The 22,421-nt window shown below is 38.2% G+C and overlaps 1 protein-coding gene across 4 annotated transcripts in view; it reads right to left on the minus strand.

Annotated features, from left to right (window-relative positions):
* Positions 1-675: 675 nt before the first annotated feature.
* Positions 676-22,421, minus strand: part of SNX24 (sorting nexin 24) — a 91,007-nt gene continuing 69,261 nt past the window's right edge. For 2 of the 4 annotated variants that reach the window (XM_064439289.1, XM_064439286.1), the window contains 5 exons: positions 8,507-8,601; positions 7,325-7,357; positions 6,339-6,403; positions 4,333-4,409; positions 676-1,681 (listed from right to left, as the gene is read on the minus strand). In XM_064439289.1, coding sequence (XP_064295359.1) covers positions 1,664-1,681; positions 4,333-4,409; positions 6,339-6,403; positions 7,325-7,357; positions 8,507-8,601 — 288 coding nt within the window. In that variant the 3' untranslated portion in view covers positions 676-1,663. The remainder of the gene's footprint in view (positions 1,682-4,332; positions 4,410-6,338; positions 6,404-7,324; positions 7,358-8,506; positions 8,602-22,421) is intronic. The other 2 variants (XM_064439288.1, XM_064439287.1) reach the window with 1 other exon arrangement.

A 22,421-nucleotide genomic window follows, 5' to 3' on the forward strand; every position in this document is an offset into this window, starting at 1 on the left:
TACTGTCCTCTTTAAAAGACAGCTAGAGGAGAACTTGCCGAGGCCTTTAAAGTTGCCTAGTGCTAGGCAATCAGACTTGTCCCTGTTCATTTTTCTTTCTACTAATTGTTTAAAGTAAAATTCTCTGAAAAGCAGCACTGGGAAGTGGTGTTAGGAAGCAAGAGTGAGAAAGCCTCCGACTCCCTTGCCCACATAGTCTCCTGCTAGTAGCTGAAAGCTTTCTGGAAGGTTGATCCTACAGACAGCATAGAGAGTTCTGATACCTGAACAAGTGCTATAGACACAGGCCTACCTTTTATACCAGTTCCAGCTTTCCACTAACCCCAAGCAGCTTTAAAACAGACTCAGTAGTCAGCAGGAAGCGACCTACGTGTCTCCACGATCAGGCTTCAGTTCGCATCTAGCTTTGCCCGTGCTGCTTTTGTGCAACGCTCCCATCCCCTGATGACCCCGATGGCATACTGGCCGTTCAGTTACACCGGGTTTTCTTCCCCCAAGACACACACTTTCATAAGCCTAGCATGTTCAGATCGCACGGTGCTAGGAGTTCTAAATGGGCAGACGCCCTGCTATTTTCTCAGCTTCATGCAGAGCTACCTGTGAGACCCATCTCTGATGACATAAGCTCAGAGAAATACCTTGTTTGAATAGAAACGCACAAAGAATACATTGAAGTGGTATGTCATATTTTAGTAATTTATTTTGTAATGTCCAGTAGCACACATACTAATTTCCAGTTAAATCTGAACAAACATATATACACATGTCAGTTTTATTTTTACCATTTTACTACTTAATCATGTTCTTGCTTTAGCTTACCACAAAGTTGCATGCTCTGTGAGCTATAAAATGTTAAAAACCGAAGACAGTCTGCAAGTTGATTCGAAAAGTAAACATACAGACAAATTAGATGCCGTAAATGAATGGAGATGCAAAAATGCCATATAGAATCTCCTGGTAGATAAGATCATTTCAATCAAAATCTAGAAAATTTCCTGAGAGAGCGCTGTGTGTTTCAGAATGTGATAGGGTGTTTTCCAATAGAAACTCGCCATACACTTGCGCTGGCTCTTTTCCAACCTGATGTTAAGGAGCAGATTCAAAGTTATTTAAGAAAAATGAACAAAATACTTGTAAGTTGCTTTCAACAACTTCTTGTCTTTTGTTTTTTTTTTCCCCTCCAATTCCTCACACACTCTCTTCAGTCCAAGCACGTCTAATCCATCCACTGCCAGGAATGGGTAACATACCAGGAAAAATCCTGGTGCAAAAAGGTTTAGTGTAATTTATGAGATAAATTATAGAAATTATTAGTAAAGCTTTCAATTATTTTCAAACATTAGTGTAATTCAATGTATGACTTTCAGCTTTTAGTGTTAAATAGTTAGAGCACGTCAATATATAGAAGGTATAAATAACTTCAATGCTGTTGTTTCCACATCTTTTTTTAAGAGCAGCCGTTGTAGTGACATTGATTTTATTAAAAAAGATAAACTGAGGTTGTGCCTCTTGCTTCTGAGCCTAATTTTCACATCACAATTTTATTCCTGTTAATTCCATTAAACATGACTTAGAGACTTGCTTCAGCTTCTTCTAGCCACACATCACTTCTACCTGGGCAGTAAATGAGGATAAAATATTCCATGTAGAATGCCTTCTATTACTACGTTTGGAAAGTCATCTGGAAAAAAAAAAAGAAAAAAGAAAAAACCTTGGTTTCTTATCTATGTCAGTACAGTATAAATGTTTTTGTGAAACTTAACTAGGTGAGGCCTCATATAATTTGGGTTACTGCATCACTCAACTGTTTATCCATGTTGGGAATGTGCTATTAGTAATGCTGCTTCAGCACTAAAGCCACTTTAGTGTAGCACTGGGCATTGCATGAATGCGCTGCCAGATTTGTAGCTTATTGATTTAAAGGGATGTTCTAATACTTAATGCTGCTGGGCTCCAGCTCTTTATCTGAATCTTTTCTCACAAGGAAGATGGATTACACTGGCAATTCAATTTCTAACAAAATCTCAATATACTTGAAGGAATTCCAAGATTGCTACTGGGAATACTTCAAAGCTGTTTTTCCATTGTGGTTTACAGCAGTGTTTAGGCTGAGAAGGCTTGAGGATGCCTATACAATCACAGATGATTATTTGAGGCAGGAAAATTTCAGGCTGTCTAATCAACATAAGATGCCACATGTGACAAAAAGTCATCCTGTAATATCTGAAGGAAAAAAAACCCACTATGTTCTTAACTACAGATGTAGAGGAAGCTGGCACTTAATCTTCATGTTAATTTTAGCAAAAAATAATAACCTGATAGAACACAGTAATAGATCCACACAGAGGAGTGGCAGGATGTACAGTACTGAAGTGAAAATATTTTTCAAATGCGCCAACTCCTGCATTTTTAATGAGGGGTTTACTTAAATCACTGGGCATTAATCGTAAGAATTTCTTACCACATCTTACGATCTTAAAATTGTTGGTACACTAGGCAATGCATTTGCCTAGAAGAACAGATTATTTGATACAGAACTTTCCACACTAGTCAAATCTCTCCTTCACCTATCAGCCTACAGGATACTCAAAAAGGGGAGATGTAACTTTTATAAAAAACTTGAGATACTTGGAAAATTAGATCACCTAATGTGGGTGGGAATTAGGTTTTGCCCCTAATTCTTTTGCTAAAATCTTGGAGGTAAAAATATTGAGGAAAAAGTAGATTTGGACTCAGTACGGAAAAAAAAAAAAATCCTTATTAGCTTAAAGGTATAATCTCCTAGGTATTAATAAGGTGATTCCAGTGAATTGAAGATGTTACAAACAGAGATATTTTAGGCTGTTTTAACAAACTGCAACATCCACCACAAACAATACATGCATAATTTTCCCCAACTTCTCATAGTAAGTCATCATTATAAATTACTTGTTAATATTTTGAATCCAATAATGATTCCTCAAGTCCTGCAAGCTCAGCTATCCCAAATCACCCTGGTAGAATAACCCTATGCTGTTGTCATTAATGTTATTAAAAATACACTTGTAAGGGCAATCTGATGCTTTCCTTCTAAATTAAATGCTGCAGTTCCAGAAACCAGTTTTTACTGGTTCTTCTATAACATACAGTATATATAGGAAAATGAGTATTGATTTAAAAAATGATACAACTTTACAGTATTTGATTTACTGTGAGCCTTTGCTGCTTAAAAAAATCAAGCACATTAAGTTAAATGTATAAATACACTGAAGCAGTCTTGCAGATCTGAGATACTTACATAGCTTAAAGAATCGTCAGAAGAATTTTCAAACAAGTGACAGCAAATCTAAGATTCCATTTTTTAGCTTCTGAGGTATCATTTTCCATTTGCAGCATTTTCAATTTTTTCTTCATTTTTCTTCAAAATAGTATGTAAATTTTTTTTTCACCCCCTCAAAAAGGAGTGGCCACCTTACACAAAAAGTGATGTGCTCCTGCACTCGGACTGTCTTAGATACATTATGAAAAAGCGAGTCTGAAAATCAATGAGGTTTGCAACAATGTATCTTAGTTTTGGAACAATGCTTAAAGTCCAGTCATTAGACTAATGGTGAGACTATATTTTATAAAGACAGTGCAATGAAGGGAAAAAAAATTGTTCTTTGAGTGTTACGTTCTAGATAAAACTACACAAATACACAATTTCCTATTTTACGGGAAGATGTTAACACAGGCATTCCTGTATCCAGGAAAGATTAGCTCCACTTCTGATCCAAACAACTGTCATAGTTCACCTTCTTCAAAGAGTATGTATAATGAATAGTTACTTGCTAATGGACACTTACTTTTGGTCATAGTCTGAACAGCCTTGTTTGCTTTTTACAAAGGAATCAGTCTATCAAAGTAAGAACTAATCTGAGCGAGAAAATTTTAGAAAGCTCATCTATATTTTTCTCTGTGCTGCAAACTAAAAGAAGAATTAAAGACAATGGCAGTTGTGTAACAACTTTGTTTCTTTTTAACTAGACTTGAGTAAACTAGTAGAGCCTCCTGACTTACAATTTGGTTTTCTTCTTCCTGACCACATTCTCATTCTCATTTAAACTACAACTCACATTCTAACTTGTGTTTTAATTCATTAAGTAAAGAATAACTTGCAAATGAATTTGATGTTTTAGGGTCTGCAAATACAAAGACTATTCACCTGCCATAAGAAATTCTAAATATTGTGTGTCAAGGCCAAAAAATGCCTTGGCATTTGTTGCAGATGTCATTAATGAGGCCTACTTGATATTTAAACATGTCATGCATTAGAAGAGGCTTTTATCTTAATCCAAATAAAGCAGTACTTACAGGAATGGTTACAAAACTCATTATAAAGTTCCTAATGATTTCAAGAAAAGGAAGCTTAGCCTTACTCGGAGTACACACTAGGGAAGGAAGATAAATACCATCACAGAACTGCAAAATCTTGAATAGAAGTCTTACAGTAAAATCTTACATGTGGGCTGGAAGCATTAAGCACTGTCTTCATTTTTCAGGATAACTGTATAAGAGATCCATTTTCTCTCTCAGGAATGGTGTGGAATTGATATTCATCATTTACACCCTGCTCTCAAGGAATCCAAGTTTGCAATTAAGAGGAGCATTAAACACTAAGATTAAGACATGCAGTGTGGCTCACTCTAACTATTAGTATAGGCAGCACCTGGACCAGCTTTTGCACAGAGGTAACTCTGTGGGTGCCTCTGCATTATTGTTGTCACTTGGGTCAGGAGTGACCTTGTGAAGTGACCATCTCCCCTTACTGTGCTTCTGTTCATTGATTTTGTGATTTGCGCTCCAGCCTCAAATGGGCATTCAGTCCACGTGACCAGACTAGTGCTAATTCAAACTAAATGACCCTGTAATGTGTCTTCCAATGTGGACCTTGGTCACACAGGACCTCCGCACTTGCTGTTTCACTGTAGAGCTACAACTTTAAGTTCAGTAAGACTCTACAGGGTCAATACTGTTGGGCCTCACAACTAGCTAGAGTGGACATTGCCTGCAAGAGACACACTCTAACTCTCTCAAAATACTTGAGCAGTCCCTATGGTTTTGAAAAACAGCTTGAAAAAAACCAACAGAATCACAGACTGGTTGCAGCTGGAAGAGACAACTGGCAGTCTTCTGGTCCAATCCCCTGCTCATGCAGGGGCACCTACAGCCAGTTGCCCAGCACCACATCTGGATGGCTTCTGAGTATCTCCAAGGATGGCGACTCCACCACTTCCCTGGGCAACCTGTGCCAGCGCTCGGGCACCCTCACCATGAAAAAGTGGTTCCTGATTTCTTGTCCTGCAACTGGGCACCACTGAAAACAGCCTGGCTTTGTCTTCTTTACACCCTCCTTCAGCAATGTATATACATCTTGAGAAAATCCCAAGTAAGTACACTTCATTGGCTAAGAAACTACAAGTAAACAAGTGTTCTTTCCTAAATTTACTCTTTTAAAAATTTCATGATTTTCAAGGCAGCTCAAGAACCTGACTTTTTGTTTCACACAGTATTTTGTAAAATCAAAATGCCACATTAAAAAAAAATAATCTTAATTTGCAGCTCTGGGAAAAAATTCTCACTTGAAAGAGTATTACACTTTTAGTAGAAAATTTAGTAGAAGTAACAGTTCAAACAAGTAAAATGACAAAACCAGGAGGAACACACTGTTAAAAATGTTATTTTTTTCCCCTGCACACATTTAATTTAAGACAGAGGGGAAGTTCTCTGAATTAATAATGCAAAGAACTTAGAACTTTTTATTAAAATAAAAGCTATTTCAAACACTCTTTTGAGCTGTGTATTAAGAGATAAAGGCTAATGTAAATGTCCTGTGAAACACATGAATTATACTTAAATTATACATTCTTCCCCCCACCCCTGCAAAGAGCTCTAGAGGTTATAAATGATACGAAATAGTAATAATCCAAAAGGAAATACAAACACGCTCACAGTAGAGTGACTGGTGTTTAGGGAAAAAGCACTTACAAAGGACTGGCCCTCTAAGTTCAAATCCTTCAGGCAAAAAAGCCCAAAGGGTCAACAACAAGAAAAGAAAAGCAATGTTGTTCATCTTTTGATCTGAATTCTCAGTAGGTTTGTCTGAGAGAACAACTGGGGGAGAAAATTCCACCTTTTTATAAATCACCCACCCCACTTAGTGTTTTAATGGTTTCTTACATAAGAACTATCATTTTATTGGCAGGTTATTAGATTTTGGACCAGTGTCATTTGACTAGGCTGGTATTAATAATAATGTGGTTTATGCGGTGCAGGGTCAGATCAGTAAAGCGCTGTTAAGAGATGACAGGTTTGATTACCGTTGGCTTTAGGCAAGACATATGGATCCCTTAGGAACAGCAGCACAGGCTGGTGGGACAGTTTGCTGGAAAGGTCAAGAACAGGGATGTCAGTACCAAGGGACAGCAAACAGAATATTCTACAAACTACCTTTGATAAAGTGAGGTGGTCAAGCCACACAGGAGCCATGCTGGTGTGTTTCTGTGCACCAGCGCTGCCCAAAAAGGCCAGGCTCCATCTCCTGGGAGCAGAGGCCACTCCTCAGACATTCAGTGACACCGTCAAGGTGAAGCTGGAGGTGAAGGGGCTGCATCCAGGAGGGGCGGCTTGCAGCTGGCTTTGAGACCTCCTGATCTTGCTCTGCTTCCTGGTAATTGGCGTAAGGCAGGCTACAAGATTACCTACAACTAGGCTCCACGGCCCACAGGCTCTTCAGGCCACCAGACTGACTCAAAATTTCACCACATTCTTCCAGCCCCCAAAGCAGTTCCTGTATACCTCACCCATGGAGAGGAAGTCCTAGGAAGCCCCTCACAGAGCTGTCTCCCACACTGGTCATGGTACAGACATCCTCCCCCAGCCAGTGCCAGCCCTCTCCGCTCTGCTCTGTATGTATATGTGCCAAGTAGCGCAACCAGATACACACAAAGCTCTTATCAAACACACAGGGGAGAACCAAAACCTCTAATTCCTTCTGGTAAATTTTCTTGCTATGAAAAATACACTTCAATGGGTAAAAAACACTCTCAGAAATATTTCAGAGCCAGCAGTACTCTATTACGGTTTTGTAAGGAACTTCTTAATACAAGCAAAGGACGCTCAATTCACACTACAAATGGACAGATCTAGCACAGCTGATGAAACTAAACATAACACTTAAACACATCTGATTTTAATGCTAAACTAGTCGTATTTTGTCAATTGTGAGGTACAAATGCAGTAAATGCCAATGATTTCAAGTAGTTTATTAATCTGGTGTCCTAGAAAGAGTAGGAATTAAGCTCACCTTGATTCTTCAGATTCTGTTTCATCAAAAGAGCTGGAAGTAAAATGAGAGAAAACTTTGGTTACAACAAAATTTAACTCTACAGTAAAAAAAAAATCCAAACCCTTTAAGAATCATCAAAGGGAGTAACCTTTTTCTGGTGAGTAGCTGCATAATGCAGCGTGATGAAATGACACATGGGAGATTGTATCATTTTACAACAACCACTACTTGGAAATGATAGCATCCATTTTTTTCTAACAGATTCACAAGCTTATCTATCTATCTATGAAGTGATGGGGTACAGTCCCACTGAAAGTACCGGCTGATGTCATTAACTACAAACGAAAACTACAAGCCTGTTTGTTAGCTTCTGAACCAGTCTAGAGACTGCCCTGGGCCATAGACAACTGCAAGTGTAGGAGGGCCTCAAAATTATCTCCACTTTTTTCAACTCACCTTCTCTCCACTGCCTATCCACACAGCCTCCCCCATCGTGGAAAAGGGCCACATAGCTTTCTGGGGAGCAAGTTCTGATAACATTGCTGGACTTTCCAACTACGTCAGCTTGCATAGCAAAAGAAATTATTCTTCCTACAAACCTTACAGCTGCAGATGGTAGCAAAGCTTCCAGTTACACTGTGTTGGGTATTTCTGTAGTCACTACACTCATTGCAATCGTACTAAGAGTCCCTTCTCCCACCCTAATCAAGAACCCTTCCCAGGGGAAGGGCAGTGGGGCCTCTGGGGTGGATGTCATCAGAAAGGTGGAAGATCCCATTTTCAAACACACAAAGGGATATGATAAAATGATCACAGAATTAACTTCTATTTGTCCAGATGCTAAGACCATAAAACACAGGCAAAGGCTTTCTATGCAACTTTAGTGAGTGTTTATGAATATCTTAAAAATTAATTTCAGTAGATACTTCAAGATCTATGAGAAAATAATGTTTTTCTCACCTAAACTCTCCTTTGCTTTCCAAGAATATTACATTAAACCTCACTTCTGTCTTTGAACAAGCTGGATTTATTTTACCACCTTTTGGGGATATATAAACATACTTGACATGAACTAATGTCCATTTATTTTACAGCATTAGAGTTGGCCGCAAGACTATTTTAAGTCAATGGCGTTGCATCAGCACTGAGTGGATATGGGCCTTTTGGCCTCCATGTATTTTTCAGTAAATGAGAGCTTACCCACAGCTTTCTGCTTTTGGCAAGGTAGGTACATGGCGAATGTTCAGGAAATCAAGGAATATTTTAGGGAGCTCTTCATTTTCTAAAATGACTGTCTGTAAAAAGAAAAACCAAAAGCACAATAGAAACCCGATATTTTTTAATATGTTAGATATCACACACTTTTATTCAAGCTACCAAAACATTTCCCACTTTCAACACTCTTCAATTCTTCTCCATTTTTTTTAAACCTATTTTGGAGTGCTTGATTTCAATCAGAAAACCACAATTCTTAATGAATCACATATAAATACATTCAGCTTGTGCTACCACAGTCTTTTGCACCTGCCATCACTGCTGCCAAGCTAGACGCCTCTCAGCAGAGATGTCTGATTCTGGAACTAAGTTACTGGCACACTCATTTGTGAATAAAGTTATGGTCATTTAAAACATAAACTAAAGCAGCTACAGCTCAGTGCTTTCGCGTTCAGCTCACAGAATACACCTGTCTGGCACATCAGTGGAAAAAGGAAGTCTCCACTTTGTGCAATTTTATTAATGCATGCCTTGGTAAATGCTAACAAGGGAAATACTTTGTTTGGCTTGACAGATCAGCTTACAACATACTCCTTATATCTGTGCTATGACTCCTAAGGACAAAGCTCTGACCAAAGAGTTGCTGGCTGGACCTGCCACGTTCTTCCACAGCAGTGACATAATGGCCAGACTCCATCCTCCCTTGTTTTTCCATTGATGAGATGATTTACAGTTTTCAGTAAATTAATTACAAGTACACTTAAAAATATGTAGCAAATAAATGAGATGCTTAGGTGAAAGTTCATGATGAAAGAATGACTTTTAAAGGAAAAAGATCTGACAGTTTCAGAGAAGCAGACCAAAAATAACTGTTGATCTTTAATTTTCATAAGACAAACTAAACAGTTCATAAACCCAACCAATGTCTCACCTGAAAGATAAAGCCCCTATTTATTTACTGTTCACACTGCCATACATTCTGCCATAGCACACATACTTCACATGCAAATGAAAGCTACAAGCTCTTCCCTAAAGAACTTTCCTTCATAAAGGCCTGGATCTGGAGTGAACATATGCATGGAAGAAACTTCACTGCATTTCTAAATAAAACGACTTGTACAAGTAAAGCTATCCTCATTCATCCTGTTCACTTTCACACCCTACGTTAGAAGAAACAAAACCTAGAGAAGAAACAGGACTGATGATGGGAAGAAACAAAACTCTGTTTACATTCAGGAGGTAACTTACGCCTGCGTGAATTCTTTTACATTACAATATCACTAGGGAGATGCAATGGTATGTAGAGGATAAAAGGATCACCAAAAAAAAATTAGGTTGGAAGAGACATCTAGAGGTCATCTAGATTTTATAGCAGGTTTTACAGCAAATGGTTTGCTAATTTGTGTAATGAAAACCTAGTTAGTGTAAAAATTACGTAAGATGTGCACAGAGAAACACACTTGAAAACAAAGATATTTGAGAACTGCTTCTTTTTTTGATGTTACATTTCCAAATCTCACTTCAGAGTCTACATTTCTTCAACAGCTGAGGCCATCACTAAAAAGTTTGAAAAAAAGAACAAGGAAAAGTGCAGCTTTTGAACTCTTCTGTTGTACATTTTAACAGATGTAACAAACAGGGAAGTCTGAAATGCTGGCAAGTGTTAAGCCTTTCAGTTCACCTCTATATGAAGACGCTCCATTAAAAAAATGCCACTTCTTTTGCATACTGCAAAATCAGCACTCTGCTGCTGCAAAATTTATCCTGTTCTGCATTCAGGTTATGCACAGAAGGAGGGATGGAGGTGGATGCATATTCAGAGGGTGTGTGAACTGCATAACAATGCATATGATTTGCTCTAATAAAACCATCTTACTAATTATATGCAATGAAGAACTGCAAAAAGTTCTATAAAGATGTTTAAGGGTACCCAGTGCTTATGTGCAACCTCACACTTACACTTCCTTGGCAGCTTTTTCCAAAAGTTGAGCTGCCTGCTGAGGCTCTGAACAGAACAGTGTTTGTCAGGGAAGAAGGATACACCACTGTGTAAAAGGAAACCTCCCAACGGCTATTACAAACCTATTAGTTTCTACTTCCACTCATTCCAGATTAAGAACTCATTCTATTTCTTTCAGGTTTTTTTTCACAACATGCATCAAGTCAATTCAAGCCCTGCTAACCCTGCCCTGACTAAATGCAGTTCACAAACAGATGTAAGCAAACAGCACCTGCTTTAGTGTGGTAATCCACATAGTTTGTTAACTGTCAATAACTCTGCTTTTGTGATCAATAAACTTGAAAATGTAGAATTTGCAGAGAAGCAAACACAATTTTGCACTGCACTGTATTCTGGATGCTGCCTCTGTTGATCAGGAATTTTGACATTTCCAGAGCTTTATGAACGGAGGAGTGACTGCACGGAACAACGAAGGGTTTTTCAACTGATGTAATGTGACATACATTTTAAGGAATTAAAAAAGAAATGAAGATACAAGTTAATTATACTAATAAGGGGGCAAATTATCTTCTGGCTTGACTTCATTGGCTTTGATGTAGAAAAGGACCAGCACATAATCCACCCATTTAACATATATGGTAGACACCAAAGGAAAAGAGAAAAAAACTGGGAATAAAACCAAACCAAACCAAGCCAAGCCAGCCACACTGGATTAGGTGAGTCTGTCTAGCTGCATTTCCCACCTCTGGTGGTGGCCCAAAGTGGATGTCCAGAGAAAAATGTAAGCATTCTCAACTTCCTATTTAAGTTGTTTTAAAAAAATACTCTTAAATCAGAAATAAATGTTATCATAATTGGCTTCACTTACCTGGAACACTCCATAACACAACAGATTTTTGACCTCTGACTGAAAACTTTTAAGAAATACATATTTTACAAACTTGATGATCTTTAAACAATAGCTGAGCAGAAAAGGAACCAGCAGGTAAATTCTCTAAACCACTATGTATAATTTGTGAGGTAATGTGCTCAACCGTAGTCTTTGTTCAAGTGAATATATGATTTTGGCTTGTAAACATGACTACTACCTTCCTTGGTCTGCAGAGACTTAAAGATATATATATTTAAGGAAATAAAACCTCACAAGTAGTTTGTTAGTAATGAGAATTTCAAATACGTCTGAATTCTACCAAGATCGTAGCAATGAGTTTCAAATATGGGCCCCAGGGTGCTAAGTAGACTAATTTAAGAAAAAAACGCAACATGTATTTTTCCTTCCTAAAAGACATGAAAAACCCCCAAACTAAAACACCTAACACAACCTCTGGCAAGTTATTCAGGAAGTGACTCCAGAAATACATTTTTCAAACTCATTGATTTCAGCTGAAGTAAGAGTATAAGCACCATATTTTCTTAGAAAATCATAAAGGGTGTTTATCTGTTACTGTCACACTTTAATGAACTACTCTGTGCTTTAGGAAAAAAAAAAAACAACACAAGGGAAAGCCTGATGTTTACATCAGCAGAAATGTCTGTCGTCAAAAGGGTGCAATTATTATTATGTAACACAAATCACAAAAATCCCAATTTTTCTACTTTATCAGTTTCATAAAATCATGTTCCCCAAGGATGTCATTGATTAGTTGCACATGTTCTTTCAGTGACATCTGAAATACTTAATTGTCGGTTATCTTTTCTCCTTCAGCAAGTAAAATATAGTCATGAAATTGCAAAGGGACTTGTTCTGCCCTAACCTTAGCTAGATGCCATCATGCAGTGGAAAACAGTGCTAAAATATCACAGGATAATGCTCTCCAACAAGGGAGACATATAAACAGCATAATGATTTCCCACGAGTTTCCTTTTTAGAAAATTGTCACTAAAGCCAGGGTAAATGGTGACATATCTTCACAGAGGACACTGTGAAATCGAACACTGGCATTCTAGTTAGGTCCAAACCTACTCATCAGCCAATTATAACAGTAACTGAACATCTTGCTGAAAACCTGAACAAGACCACTTTGCTAACCTTAGGAGATCATGCCACAAGAATGCATAGTTTTCACAGAGTTTTAATATCATTGTTGTTGTTGTTTTTAATAAAAAAAGATTTAAAAATTAATTTCTTGCAATCATCTATCATACTTCCTCAAGGTTGCTGGAACAGCTGTTGGAGGGGGAGAAAAGAGTGCCGAGCTAAGTTACAAGGTTTTAAGAGTCCTTACAGACTTTTCCATTCAATCGGGTTTAGTTTGAAATGCTGTACTGTTAGGGTGAAAAAGTTCATGACAGTTTTTCCTCTCTTCACAGGGAAAGATGCTTCACAATACCTAATTCAGCGGTGCAGCTAAAATGGGGGAGAAGAAAATCAATACATTCCAGCTACAGTAAGTAGGCTGGAGTGTCAGTCTCCACTGGGACCAAAACCCACATCTTTTGGAACGCTTTAGAGTCTATATTCTTCTATTAACCTGCTTTTCCTGAACTGCTTTACACAGTCCCATGAAATGATAAAAAGGTTACCAAAAGAACATATTAACTAAAAACCAAGCAGACGAAGAAACCAGACTTCTAAGAGCAAGCTTTCCTTTTTTTAAAGTAATAGCAGATACAATAATGTTTTGTATTACCCATTTTGAACAACTATGAAGAAACTCACTTCCTTCTTCAGGGAGGATGTTGTTGTCAACAAGAATTATTTCTAAATAAGTTGTCATTTAAGTTGTAGTAAGGACTCTTCACTTTTCATTACTACCAGAAACAATCACTGATGGGCAGTTTTGTAAGAACAGAAGGTTATCAAACATGCTTAAAACTCTGTATAAAATAAGCATGCAAACACACACACAGTGACATAGAAGTGATGCTCCATATGAAGCACCAGCTAGCTAACACTCCCAGGCTCCATATCAAACAAGATGCCAACAGTAAGAGTGGAGCTTGAAAGAGAACAAGGTATTGACTGTAGGTTTTGTATGCCAAAATATTTCCAACAAAGACCCATAAGTTACTACTATCTGAAAGTTAATGTAATGTCACAAAAGTTTTTTAAAAAAAAAAGTGCAGGGAGGAATTGCAGTTCTGAACCTCAAGGCTGCAGAATAGTAGAAAAATTCCTGCACCACGTTTCAGATCAATTTGTTATACTTCCAGTGAACTTGAAACTCACCAGATATCTCCTGAGTGACAAATCCATCTATCACAGCATTCTCAAACTACACAGAGGATAAACGGACTAGATGGAAGGGAAGCCCAATAGGTTAAACAACTGTTGGATCATCACTGAAAATGTGTATGCAGAAACTCACGACAGTGTCTATAAGCTATTAACGTTTTTACTTAAGCCTTACCTAACCTAACTTTAAAGCACTTTACTCATTTTGATTAAAAATACTACCAAGTAATTTTTAAGGTAGTGAGTACTCTAGACAGAAAGTTACTTAATTACACATTTACAGTTCCAACCAATACTTAACTACTAAGTGCAGAGCAGATTGACTTGAGGCTAAGTGTACAAATATAACACATTTGATGTGAAAAATCCAATATTGAATTTTTTTCAGAAAACTGGGAACACAGTGCAGTGGGAGCAAACAGTGAATCCCTCTGCAGCAAAACAGGAGACCAGCCCTTGAAAGACTAGAAACAAAGTGCAACAGACTACAGTTCCTTTGAAAAATAAAAATGAAAGGAAGCAGTCAATATCATTTCCTGAGACACTGCTCAAAGGATTGGAGGTTAAGACAAAGCTGGATGAGAAATGAAGAAATCAACAGAGCAAAAGGAAAAGAAGCAGAAGGGCAGGATGAGTTAATGATATTTAAAAAAGTAAGAACAAGAAAGGTTTTTAAAAATAAGTAACAGGAAAAAGTAGCACAAAGAGTAAGCAGATCCATTAATGACACAGAAAGACACTACACTGTTCATTTCACAAAAATTTTGTATTCACAAAAATAAACATTAATTTTAAAATGGCTGAAGTGTTTTTTAAAAATCAATGGACCACTAAGACAATGGACAACTAAAAGTAATTAAGACCATATTAATGATGCTGCTACTAACAAACAGGTGCAGGAATATCTTAGACAAAAATAGTGCAGGGGAAGAAGGTTTGGAAAAAAGCAACAGCACTTACAATACACAATACAACAACGGGTAAAGCAGAAGAGCTTTAAACTTGCAGTACTTTTTCTGAAAGCTTAAAGGAACTAAATACAAACACACTGCAATGGAAAAAACCCCAACACTCAGGTTGCAAACTACAACACCTGGAAAGTTTGGAAACTAGTCAGCTGATGTTCTCCTGCTGATTCTTGTGCACTGAGGAGGCTGGATGGGAAAAAGAACCAAAACCCGCAATGGTATCTGATCAGGTAATTAAAGACTATCATAAACACATACTCTACTTTAAGGCAAATAAAGCTGGCACTGAAAATGTCAGTTCTAGATTTTCCGAATTTGCAACTGTTTCTTCAGTCCTAAGGCTGTTCTTTTTGTGCTGTTTTTGGCTGGGATAGAATTAATTTTCTTCATAGTCCCTAGTATGTGGTCATGTTCTGGATTTGTGCTGGAAACAGTGTTGATAGCACAGGGATGTTTTAGTTACTGCTAAGCAGCGCTTACACAGAGTCAAGGCCTTTTCTGCTTCTAACCCCCCACCCCACCAGCGAGTGGCTGGGGGTGCACAAGAAGCTGGGAGGGGACACAGCTGGGAGACCTGACCTCGACTGGCCAAAGGTATATTCCACACCATATGATGTCATGCTCACCAATAAAAAGCTGGGGGAAGAAGGGAGGGAAGAAGAGTTACGGCGCTTGTCTACCCAAGTTAACAGTTACACATGATGGAGCCCCGCTTTTCTGGAGATGGCTGAACACCTGCCTGCCCATGGGGAGCAATGAATGAATTCCTTGTTTTACTTTGCTTGTGTGCACAGCCTTTGCTTTAGATATTAAACTGTCTTTATCTCAACCCATGAGTTTTCTTGCCTTTACCCTTCAGATTCTCTCCCTCATCCCACCAGGCAGGCATGATCAAGCAGCTGAGTGGGGCTTAGTTGCCAGCTGTGGTTAAACCACACCTCTAAATATTGGCAGTTAGTGCATGTTCCTGTCTTAGTATGTAATAACGCTCTCTTGGCATCACAGTGTCATAGAACCATTTAGGCTGGAAAGACTGTTAAGATCAAGACCAACCACTGCCAAATCCACCACTAAACTATGTCCCCAAACACCACATCTACATGTCTTTTTAATACCTCCAGGGATGGTGACTCAACCACTTCTCTGGGCAGCCTGTTCCAATGCCTGAGAACCCCTTCAGTGAAGAAATTTTTTCTCATATCCAAACTAAACCTCCCCTGTGAGGCCATTTCTTCTCTTCCTACCACTTGTTACTTGGGAAAAGACACTGAACACTCACCTCACTACTACCTCCTTTCAGGTAGTTGTAGAGAGCAATAAGGTTTTCCCTGAGCCTCCTTTTCTCCACACTAAACAACCCCGGCTCCCTCAGCCACTGCTCATAAGACCTGCTTCACCAGCTTCGTTGCCCTTCTCTGGACACGCTCCAGCAACTCAATGTCCTTCTTGTAGTGAGGGGCCCAAAACTGCACACAGTATTTGAGGTGTGGCCTCACCAGTGCCGAGTACAGGGGCACAATCACCTCCCTGCTCCTGCTGGCCACACTATTCCTGATACAAGCCAGGATGCTGTTGGCCTTCTTGGCCACCTGGGCACACTGCTGGCTCACGTCCAGCCGGCTGTTGACCAATGACCCCCAGGTGCTTCTCTGCTGGGCAGCTCTCCAGCCACTCTTCCCCCGGCCCGTAGCGCTGTGTGGGGTTGTTGTGACACAAGTGCAGAACCTGGCACTTGGTCTTGTTAAACCTCATACAATTGGCCTCAGCCCATCGATCCAGCCTGTCCAGGTCCCTCTGTAGAGCCTTCCTAACCTCAAGCAGATCGACAGTCCCACTCAACCTGGTGTCACCTGCAAACTTACCAAGAGTACACTCAATCCCCTCATCCAGATTATTAATACAGATATTAAACAGAACTGGCCCCATAACTGAGCCCTGGGGAACCCTGCTCGTGACAAGCCACTAACTGGATTTAGTTCCGTTCACTGCAACTCTCTGGGCTTGGCCTTCCAGCCAGTTTTTTACCTGAGTAGAGGTAAAAAGGAGTACTCCTGTTCAAGCCATAAGCAGCCATCATCAAACCCTCAGTATTCGTCACTGTCAGATTTACCTCCGCATCACTTACCTCCACATATACTTTTAGTTTTCCTTTTTTTTTTTTTGGATTCTCATCAGAGGATGTCTCTAATTGAGGTCATAAAATACACAGAAGAGTATTTGCTTCTTACAGTAACAAGTCAGCAGGATCACATAGTATTCCTCCAGAGGGCCTAAGGGAACTCACTGATGAATTTTCTGAATTAACATTGGTGTGTACCATATTGTTTATGGCCGCTTCAGAACAGGAGGACTAAAAAAATGATGAACATTTAAAAAAAAAAAAAAGACCACTATGAGAAAACCGAGGATTTATCAACTAGTATGCCTGTAGCAGGGAAGTTAGTATCAACTACAATAAGGAGCAGAATTAGTGGGCACATTGATAAATACATCTGGATGGAAAAAAATCATAGGCTGCTGTTAAAGGAGACCCTATTTTAAAACTTACTGCAGCCCCTGAAAGGATCAACAAGCACTGGTAAATGTGACCCTGTTGATAGAGCATACTTTCAATTCCAACAGGCTTTTGACAAAGAACCCACCAAAGGCTTTAAGGCAAAATCAGGAGTCATGATCCTTGCAAAGATAAATAAGTAGTTACGTCCTGAAAGACAGACTGGGAGAACACAGCCCACAGTGATGCATATTGGAAAAAAAGTAACAACGATGGGCTTTAGACTGACCTTAGTGATCAGAGAAGTGAGATGCTGGGGGCTACAATATATTCCTCAAAAGATAAGCTTTGCTATCCAGCAGCAATTTTAGAAAAGCAAATAAAAAGTTTATTAGAAACTATTAGAAAAGGAATCAAGGAATTATTATAAATTATAATTACATATTATTATTATAAAAGAGGGGCTTGTTCATGGAACAAGTAGCTGAACCATGGGCCACAGGACATTGCAGATGCTGAAAATTTATGTGTTTAAGGAGACACTGAATAGATTGATGGAAGAGGAATTTGTTGAACTGAAAATGCATGGAAATGGAGAGTGTATTAAGGAGGAATTATCAAGTGCAACAGAATGATACTTCAGCAGTCAAAGAAACAGAGTAGTAGCTCTGCAGCATACCCCCACTCTGGATAATGTCACAGACTATTCTGTTAAGACACAGATGTTGGACTGAGTGTTGGATTTTTTGTTTGGACAATGTGGTTTTGGTCAAATAACACAGCTTTGAAAAAAATGAAAAATATCAGAAAAATACTAAAACATTTAAGAATAGCCTTGAAATAGCATTTTCATTTCTTTTTTGCTTCATAAGGAACGTCCCACAGCTCTAACTCATTTTGCTGGTTTTCCTGTGAACAAGGAAAGACTCAGGTGGTAGATGAGGACTGAGGAAGTTAGCTATGAAAACAAGTCTCACTATCCAGAAGAATGACAATTTCATGCAAATGTCCTGCGAAAAAAATACAGAAATCACCTGAGGATGATTTCCTCATCTGCACTGTTTCCACAAGGTACTGTAACAAAAATGCTATTCAACTCTACAATAACTTCTTCTTTTGTCTCCCTGATATTTACTTGTCAGAGGTTTTGGGTCAGAGCGAACTCTTGAGAAATGACTCGACATTCCCTTTGAAACTAATTAGACTAAGCAGCAGGTACCCACTCCAAAGTCCAAACAAGAGAACATAGAAAGCACAGGGAATTCACTGCACCTGGGGTTAATGAAATCATTGTGTCATTTTTACAGAGGTAAAGAAGGGGTAACATAGCTGACCAAATATATTTAGACTTATATGGTGGAGGTTTGGGGGGTTTTGTTTTTCAGTTTTGAGTATTGGTAGCCCTTTCAGCAGAAAATGTGGTGTGGAATAAGGACTCTAGGCTATTTTGCAAAGTTGGAAAAGTAACTGGAAGGAAACTTAAGCTTAATTTTAAAACCTGCGAATCTTACAATAAATTTTAATCAGCTTAACAACAAAATACATATTGCATTTGCAAGACACTTAGATTTAGCAGGAAAAGCAAGGTAAAAATCTTGGTTTTTTTTCTGAATTATTAATATACTCTGATATCTTAATTCTGTCATAATGAGGTGGTTGCTTACACAAGGGCAAAGAAGCACAAAGTAAGTTTTGACTGCTAACAAACTCAGAAATGAGAGAGACGGGGGCTGAGGAAAACCACAGTCAGTCTAACAGTATGAATAGACTCCACAGGAATAGAACAATTATATAAATATATGTTTTGTTAATTGGTTTTATCACAGAACCACTGTAACAGAGAAAACCCTGTTTAAAACCATGCACTTTTCCAGGTCCTATTAAATTAACTTCTGTTTCTAATAATTCTTATGTTTAAAACATTTCCCTAGCCCCATAGGAGAGCAAGACCCAATCAACCTAGAACAATGCAGTAAATGCTGTGCTGACAGCATTAGCCATTGATTCAAAAGCATCTGTTTTCTGAAAAACTCGCCAAGGTTTGTTCTCTTTGAAAAACATTCACAAGAAATTTCTACTCTGGACTGAAACCAAGAGGTTAAAGTCAAAGACTCAGCCAATCTCTTCTTGCCTGCTTATGCTACAGAAGCAGCATAACAAATGGTCGAGATGTAGTGACTTCTAACCATATGGATATTAAAAAAGCTTAGACAGCATTTCATAAATTACACAAGCAAGTTGGAATCAATGTCAGAGAACAGAAGTTTGAACAGATGAAGTACGACATTTTTTAGCCGACACTAATATGCACGTTTAAATTAAATTTTTGATAAATAACTAGCTACTAACTATACTGTGAGAATATTTTGTCAGGGGGCATAATTCACATATTATTCTCATTAAAAAGGAATACAATATAAATGACATGGAGGATAGCAGGGCAGTCATAACTGACTAAATTATTTTATTTTTCCAAACATTAGAGCAGGAAGATGCCCAAGACCGTTCAAGAATCAGCAGTAAGCACTTCCAGCAGTAAGAGTCACTGCAGAGCAGTCAGGTGGGCAAGGAAGGCTTTAATATGTGACAATCAATGTTGTAAAAATAGTTAACTGGTCCAGTTTTGTCATTAAGAGGCTGACTTTATTAACCCTCATCCTACCACATTGTGGATCTTGACAGATGGGTTATTTCTATGTTAAAACAGATTGATCAAGGACTGCACCCCACTTCTCAGTACCACCCACCATACTACTGTTCTATAAATAAGACTTTAAATTATCTAACATGTTTTGTCTTAGAACAACCATTCCTATGCTGTATTTACTGAAACCCTCTTCTATCTACATTTCACTAAAATCTGTCAAACAACTACAGATCTTGACCATGCTAAAATTCTGCATTAAGTACCCTTTTCCATTACAGGAGGGATCCAACAGAAAATTATAGAGTTCTTTACTCATCAGTGATATGAACTATTTGCAGAATCAAGCCCAGCATACTGCAGTACGATTTTGTTTTGCTAAGGAGTCAGCAGTTTTTACACAAGTATGAAAAAACATGTATAAATAAAAAATAAAGCAGCTAAGAAGTGTGGTATAGTGTCTGTGATGCTAAATTCTGGATGTTCTTCACAATCTTAAGTACTTGCTTGTGCATGGATTCAATCTGCAGTGGCAATTAAGGTTACCAGAAGTGCTAGAACTAGACAATGTTAACTCCCTTTTCTCTGCAACCATACAAACCCTTCTTTATGTTTGCACAGAGCTGCTGTTAGCAAGTTGCAAGGTTTCCTGAGATTTTTCTTCAAAAAAACCCAACCCCAAAACAATCCCCCAAACCCCCCGTCCTTCCTTTTTCACTCCTGCCACCCTGGCAAAAAACCTCACCTCTTTCAGAGAAATGAGCATGCCTTGTTACATGCTGCTCTGTAACTATAGGAGCAAATCAATAGCAGCTGAATGCCATCTGCTTCGGGCAGCAGAACAGCACCAAAAGTGTGAGCAATGCATCTTCCCTTATTGAAAGGTTATTTTATGCAAGTAAACAATTCATCGTCTTCTTGCACGCTTGATGCTCATTTACCACTTTTGATCAATAAAATATGCAAAACAACAAAAAAATTGAATCCTAAGAGTAGTTCTGATGCCAGTGTGATAGTTAATCAATATCAGGTCTCTGTGCAGTAAGGCAGGCAGTAGGATAACTCCTTTATTGTATGAACCCAGGAAAAAGTGAGGAAATGTGTCTTGTTGCCCATAAAATGCACTGAGAGAGTGAGAAACACAAATTTTATCCTGCAAATTAAAGAAAGGAGAATGAAACAGGATGCACTATTTTAATTGTTTGGGTTTTTTTTCTCTCACTATGCAAAGGGTACTTATGTCAGCTTGCCTGACCATTTATTGCAAAAAATCTGCTGTTGTACTGTTGATAAAGCTATATTATTATTAACACAGATATTTGGTTAAACCATAGTCATGACAAGACATGCTTTGGACAGCAACCCACTCTGTTTCCTTGTAAAGCTGCTCTACCTTATTAAGTCTTGGTTTTCAATGTATTTATGTTTCAGGTGAACTCAGTTTTTCTGTTAAAAACAAACTGCTATGGGAATTTCTTTTGCACGGTGTTTCTTTTAGTCAGACCACAAACTGCCTTATTACATTAAGCCTCCTGACAATTGACTCAAGTAGAATACTTCTCTCCCAACAAAGAAAACGACATCATTTTTACAGATATTGCAGAACAAACCCTCCAATTTAAACACTTCCCTAAAATAACACAAAGTACTTGAAATAACAGTTGCTACTCACAAAGGCTCTTTACTCTAGTGAGCCATATATCCTGGTATTATAAAAAATTTACTAATGTCTTATTTGAACAGCAATTTTGCAGATTATATCACAAAGCCACAAATTTAGTTGCACACTCTATGTTCTGACCTGCACTTAATACTGCATTTTCTTCATTGTTCTTTCCTGCTTGTACCTAGAAACACAATTATTCAGGTATGTGGCCTTTACTTACTTTTGGTTATTTGAACTGAAAGTAAAAGCTTCGTACACTTCTGTAAAAGAATATCTTAAGCAGGGCTTGCATTTAAGAGAACTACCAAGAACAAGATTAAAACAAAAAATACTTACTTTCTCTGTGTTTGCAATGCAAAAACACTTCCCAAGATACTGGTCACGGACTTCCAAGAAGATTTATTAAAAGTGAAACCAAGCAATACTGAATAAAAAAATAACTTCACGATCAGATTAGAAACACTAACTAGCAGTCAAGCAGCAGCACTTATGCACAGGAGAGACAGAAAATCTCTTGTTTATTGTTCATTCTCATAATTCTTACAAAAACAAGACAAGTGGAAGACTATATCTATAAATAAACTTGTACAGAATTTTTAAGGTAATTAATGGTAATTAATAAAGTACACATTTGCACGTATGAAAAAAAGTCCTCTGACAAACCAATGAAACTTATTAAATGTAAGATAGGTTTGGGTTTTGGGATTACTTAGATCTGTAAATTAGAGGCAGATCTGTAAGCAACAGTTAAATTTTTTTCCTTTATAATCTTGTGAGAACCCAGACATTTGTAGTTGTAACAGGCAGCTGCCCCTTCTACATAATGAAGCCTGGATCAAGCTCCTCCTGCATGCCTTCTTCAAAAATGCTCATGAGTTTATATGAACTCCAATATACGGTTTGATCACATTTATAGAAGCCAAAACAATTTTGATCAAATTAATAATCAGAACATAGTCGTGAAAGTGCAGTAGCTTTGAGTCAATGACCCAA

This window comes from Phalacrocorax carbo, chromosome Z, assembly GCF_963921805.1.
Source record: "Phalacrocorax carbo chromosome Z, bPhaCar2.1, whole genome shotgun sequence".
Lineage (NCBI taxonomy): Eukaryota > Metazoa > Chordata > Aves > Suliformes > Phalacrocoracidae > Phalacrocorax > Phalacrocorax carbo.